This window comes from Bison bison, unplaced genomic scaffold (assembly GCF_000754665.1).
Source record: "Bison bison bison isolate TAMUID 2011002044 unplaced genomic scaffold, Bison_UMD1.0 scf7180017864371, whole genome shotgun sequence".
NCBI lineage: Eukaryota > Metazoa > Chordata > Mammalia > Artiodactyla > Bovidae > Bison > Bison bison.
Genome location: NW_011494943.1, coordinates 1561596 through 1567704, shown reverse-complemented (window position 1 = coordinate 1567704; position 6109 = coordinate 1561596). Strand labels below are relative to the sequence as shown.

Sequence of the window (6109 nt, the reverse complement as noted above, 5' to 3'; positions counted from 1 at the left end):
GCACTTCAAAGGTAATGTATGTGAGAACCACTACCAACATCCGTCTTGTTTTCTTCTTATAAGTTTTCTTTTTTGCTTGTTTTTTATGCCAAAACAAAAGCAGTGGAGCGCCTTTCTGTGCATCAGCCTGGCTGGGTTCAGCAGCAACGCAAAGACGCGCAGGAGGACTCTGGGCCACATTCCGGTTTTAAAATAGGGACATGAATCGGCAAAGTGGTTTGAAGAGCTCTCACGTTTGATAAGCCGCTATCGTAGAAAATGACATCTGGCCCAGGCCACTGAAATGAAATCAGCCACTCAAAAAAAACACAACTTACATCATTGAAAAAATTCCTCATTTTCAGAACTATGAACAAATTGTTTAAAAACCTTTGAAAAATTCTGAGGTTTCCATTAACACATTAGGGCCTCTGAATTTTCCAGATATTCCATGGAAACAAAGTACAATTTAAGACCAAACCTTTGGCCAGTAAATGGAGATTTTTAAAAATATACGTTAACTTGAACTTCAGAAATGTGAAGATGACCACTTCTTTGTGCGGCCAGTCATTTACCAGTATTTCAATACAGACCACACAGCATGGCATTCAGAAATGAATTTCCTATTGCTTTTTAATTATTCAGAAATATGTGATTGTAGTGTCTTTAATTTAAACCACTATTTATTATTAAGTTATTCTAGAATGAATAAAGTAATCAAAAGAAAGTCTGAGACATAAGCAGAATTTTTACCTCCCTTCTGCAATCCTTGACATGCCTCTTAACTTGTAAAGTTACTCTCTAAAAGGCCAAGTTGTAAGGATTCTTCAGTTTAATGGCAATGTGTGTGGTTGAAAGGGGGCAGGGGGATGAACAGCAAATCGCCTTAGCTTTTTTAAATGATTTATCGCCTAAGAATACTTGAGGATCTTCTTTGATCAGAATTATATCTCATTGAATTGTTGAACATTTGATTTTTTTTTACTATCTCACTGTTGAAGCGTTTCTGTATTTCACAAGGGGTAGCAGACATTCAATTCGCCGTCATGAGTTGCGTCCTAGAAACCTTGATTGCCCTGCGTCGCAGGGTCACCGGGTAAGCCAGTCACTGTTCTTTTTTGGCATCACACTACACGGATAGTATTTTTTTTTCTGTAAAGGGCAGGTTATGAGGGGAACAGGTGGGCTACGGACTCACGTGTCCGGATCTCATCTGCAGGTGACGGTCAGAGCCGCTGCTCCATCTCTACTCATTTTACTGTTAATTTTTGACAACTCAGGGGGAAAAAATACAACAAGCCTAGTTTGGTTCCAGGTACACACAAGCTCGAGCGTTTCTCTGCACTGACACGACAGTGGCATAGCTGAGCGCCTGCTGCATTTTGTGCAGCGCTGGGTCAGCCAGAGAAACAGGGCAGTCTGCAGACGCTGCGGAGGGCGGGGAGGGGCAACCACCGAGTGTCCGTCAGAGGCAGGCACAGCTGGGACGGGGCAGGCGGGGCGCATGTCACTGCCCAGAGGGACTCGCAGCTTGCGGCACGTTTGCCGGCTCCATGACTTCAGCACTTTACTATTTTTTTACTATGAATGTTCGATACAATTTAATATTTATAACTGGTTTCAGAGCGATCTGCTCAAGACGTCCATTCTGTTAAATGCATGGGAAAAAAAAATGTATGCCAATTTCAGTATGTCAGTAATCGAGGTTTTTAAATGTTTGGAAGAAAATGAGAACAGGATTGCTGATTTGTTCTGTATTCTGTGACATTCTGGTACTTCTAGATTTGCAATAAATGTATGGCTTTTTTATTTAGAGGGAGTGGTTTGTTTTTCACTGACGTCTCAGCATGCATCGTTGGGTCCCGCAAAGGTTTTAAAAGCTCAGGGAGGATCCGTTTAAAATAACATTTTCCGAAGCTTTTCTACAAAATCTTTTAACTGTACTAGAGACACGTTAACAGTTCTAAGATGTGTTTGTTGAATGGGATTATTTCGTAAACGAATGACGAATGAATGAAGTGATCCAGTGACCACATAATGAGAGCTAAGCCCATCGAAAGCAACAGGTGAAAACAGGACTTCCCTGGGGGTCCAGTGGCTACGACTCCGAGCTCCCAGTGCAGGGGCCCAGGCTGGATCCCTGGTCAGGGAACTCGATCCCACAGGCTGCAACGGAGAATTGGAATGTTGGAACTAAAGATTCTGCATGCCCCAACTAAGAACCAGTGCAACCAGATAAATGTTTTAAAAAAAGTAGTAACTGTAAATAGATTAGACTAACCATATATAGTGACAGCACAGGCCTAAGAACCAGCCTAGTCTGTCAGGAAACAGCATGACCTCTGCACGTAGCGGTCCATGGAAACCGTTTCTGTTAAATTCCAGGCAGGAACTACTGAAGGCTTTGCGGGCCCCACAGGCTCAGTCACAGCTGTTCAGCTCTGCCTCTGCAGGGCAAGAGGAGCAACAGACACAATGTGAATGAATGAGCACGGCCGCCTCACGTGGACCCCAGTGTTCATCACAGCACTGTTTACAATAACTAGGACGTGGAAGCAACCCAGATGGGCAGACGATAAGGAAGTCGTGGTACATGTACACAGTGGAATATTACTCGGCTATAAAAAAGGAACGCATCTGAGTCAGTTCTAATGAGGGAGATGAATCTGGAGCCTGTTACACAGTGAAGTCAGAGAAACGCCAATACAGTATATTAACGCAAATACATGGAATTTAGAAAATCAGTAACAACGATCCTATATGCAAAGCAGCAAAATAGACATAGATGTAAGGAACAGACTTTTGGACTCGGGGGGAGAAGGCGAGAGTGGGACGATGTGAGAGAATGGCAACTGAAACATGTTTATTACCATATGTAAAACAGATACCAGTGCAAGTTCGACGCATGAAGCAGGGCGCTCAAAGCCCGTGCTCTGGGACAACCCAAAGGGAAGGGTGGGGACGGAGGTGGGAGGGGTCAGGAGGCGGGGACATGCGCACCCATGGCAGGTCCGTGTCCATGTGTGGCGAAACACCACGATATTAGTAAGTAATCATCCTCCAATTAAACAAATTCTTAAAGAGGTTTAAATTCATGGATACTGAAATTTGAATTCCATAAACTTTCCACACACTATGAAATACTGTTTTGGTGGTTTTTTTTTTTTTTTTTGATGACATAAAAATACAAAAACCATGCTTAGTTCGAAGGCTGTCAAGAAAAATCGGCAGTGGGTTGTATGTGGCCTGTGGGCCGCTCCACAGCATCTGTGACACTATCACGGAGGTACCACCAGCGGCAGGCTGTATACCGACAGTCCTGATGGGGAAATGCGGAAACAGTGACAGATTTTACCTTATTGGACACCAAAAATCACTGCATTTTGTGACTGCAGCCAGGAAGTTAAAAGATGCTTGCCCCCTGGAAGAAAAGCTGTGACGAACCTAGACAGCATATTAAATAGTAGAAACATCACTTTGCCAGCAAAGGTCTATATAGTCACGCTATGATTTTTCCAGTAGTCAATATATGGATGTGAGAGTTGGACCATAAAAAGGGCTGAGCACCAAAGAATTGATGCTTTTGAATTGTGTTGGCGAAGACTCTTGAGAGTCCCTTGGACTGCAAGGAGATCCAACCAGTCCATCCTAAAGGAAATCAACCTTGAATATTCATTGGAAGGACTGATGCTGAAGCTGAAGCTCCAATACTTTGGCCACCTGATGTGAAAAGATGACTCATTCGAAAAGACCCTGATGTGGGAAAGACTGAAGGCCGGAGGAGAAGGGGACGACAGAGGATGAGGTGGTTGGATGGCATGGACATGAGTTTGAGCAAACTCCAGGAGACGGTGAAGGACAGGAAGGCCTGGTGCACTGCAGTCCCTGGGGTCGCAGAGTCGGACACGACACAGTGACCGAACAACAACAGTCCTGACCAATGGGGAAAGGTCCTCGTGGCCAAAGTGACCCTCAGGCCACAGGCGCCAGAGACAGGAGAGACCAAACAGCCGCCAGCCCGCCATCAAGCTTCATTTCCTGTGATTAGGGCGGGCTGGCTTCCACCTTGCTGACTAGATAATTTCACTACAAATATAGAGTATTTCCTTCCCCCAAATAAAATTAATCCAGTTGTAAAAACGAGTTAAGATCATGTGCTCTTTTAAGACAAATGCATCTCTGAATCAGTGTTTCCAGGCTTTTAAACAAGGTTATCAATTATGTAAATGTAGCATTTATGCTTTTTAAAAAACCACCAGGGAATTCCCAGCTTTGTGCATTTATCTCCCCTTCCTTTAGCTTAATACCTGTTGATAAAACAGAAAATGGATTCTAACTCAAAGTTCTCATGGTCCAGCCATCCATTCAGGCCACCTAGAGATATTTATTACACCTAGACTTCTGTACTCCTCAAATATTCTAAATCAGAAAGGATCATAAATCCTTATTTTTAAAAGCTCCCAGATATGTTCAGTTCAGGCTCTAAGTCATGTCAGAAGTCGTGTCAGATACGGGGGCTCATGAGCATACCTAGTTTAGAAGTCGTTGCCCTTAAAATTCTAAATGGTTACGAGCATTAATTAAAACCACCATATAAAGACAATTCCAACACGGTACATGCTAATGCTCAGTCGTGTCCGACTCTTTGCGACCCCATGGATTGTAGCCCACCAGGCTCCTCTGTCCATGGGATTCTCCAGGCAAAAATACTGGGGTGGGTTGCACTTCCTTCTCCAGGGGATCTTCCCGACCTACAGACCAAACATGCGATAAGGTCTCTCCCATGAGTATACATCCGTTGGGAAAAAAGAACCTGTCCCGGTTTGCAGATTTATCTTTAATACGAGTCCAGTCCAACAGGTGGACGGCAGACTGCTGCATAAATAAGGAAACTAGCGCCCTCTGGTGTTCAGCGCCTGTCATGACTGCCTGATGGTGCAAAACAAGAAGTGTCAAGGTCAGGAACTTAAAAATTTCAGTTTTCATGTAAGAAAAAGTCTCACAGCCAAATCACAGTGACCACAGTGACTGCGGATCTCCTATAGGGGAAACGGAATAGGAAAACCGATACTCCAGAACACTATCTATAAAGGCTTTTAAGATAGGTACACAGGCATGCATGGCTGAGTCCCTTCTCTGTCCACCTGAAACCATCACAGCATTGTTCATTGGCTGCTCCAGTATAAAATAAAAAGCTTGAAATAAAATACAGCTCACCTGAGATTACTGGGAAAAATACAAATTGTGGCCATGAATTTACATTATTAATATTTATCTACCTTTGCAGCAACTCAAGACGACGACAGACACACGAACGAGACTAGCAACTTACCCACTAGAATCTGACCCAGATGTTACTCTCTATGTGCGGACTCCCTTTTTTAAAAAAATAATAATAATCGTTTATTTTTATTTCTTGACCATGGTGCAGCCACGGGGGATCTTAGTTCCCTGACCCAGGATGGAACCCTGGCCCCTGCCCTGGAAGCATGGAGTCTTAACCCCTGGACTGCCAGGGAAGTCCGGGGACTCCCTCTCCAGCGTTGACCTCCAGACCGTGCCGCAGCCAGCTTAACCTGCCCTCAGCAAAGCCCCTGGTCCTCCTCCCCAGACCTGCTCCTTCCTTCACAGATCCTATTGACTCTGCTTTCTAACTATATCCACAGCCAGACCGTCTCTGCCAGGTCCGCCAGCAGCCCACAGTCAGTGTGATCCGAGCTGAAGGACTGGTCACCTCCTAGCTGGTGTGCCCACCTCCACCCCTGACCGCCCTGGCCTCCCTTTTCCATAGAGAGGCCTTGCAACAATCCTTTGAAAGCACAAGGCATACCTGATCCCATTCACAACCCACAAATCCTTAATGTGGGCTCCCCATGCCCTGCCTGGGGCTACAATTTTCTGCCTGGGTTCTGCCACGCTGGCAGCACTGGCTTTGTTATTGCTCCTTGAAATCTCAGGCCTCAGTGAGTGTGGCTCCCTTTGCCTGGTCCACTCGTCCCTTACATGTGCGCACGACCCGACCCTTCCATCTGTCCCCCCGCCCCTGCCCAGATGTCATCCCCCCGGGAGGCACACCTGAGCACTAAAGACACAGCGCTTGTTTCTACCCCTCGGATCCACATCAGGACTC

General features: G+C 45.3%; 1 protein-coding gene across 1 annotated transcript in view; it reads left to right on the top strand.

Annotated features, from left to right (window-relative positions):
- Window positions 1-5720, top strand: part of SLC16A6 (solute carrier family 16, member 6) — a 17141-nt gene extending 11421 nt beyond the window's left edge. The window contains exon 8 of the mRNA XM_010856475.1: window positions 5646-5720. Within this exon, the coding sequence (XP_010854777.1) occupies window positions 5646-5720 (75 nt within the window). The remainder of the gene's footprint in view (window positions 1-5645) is intronic.
- Window positions 5721-6109: the final 389 nt, after the last annotated feature.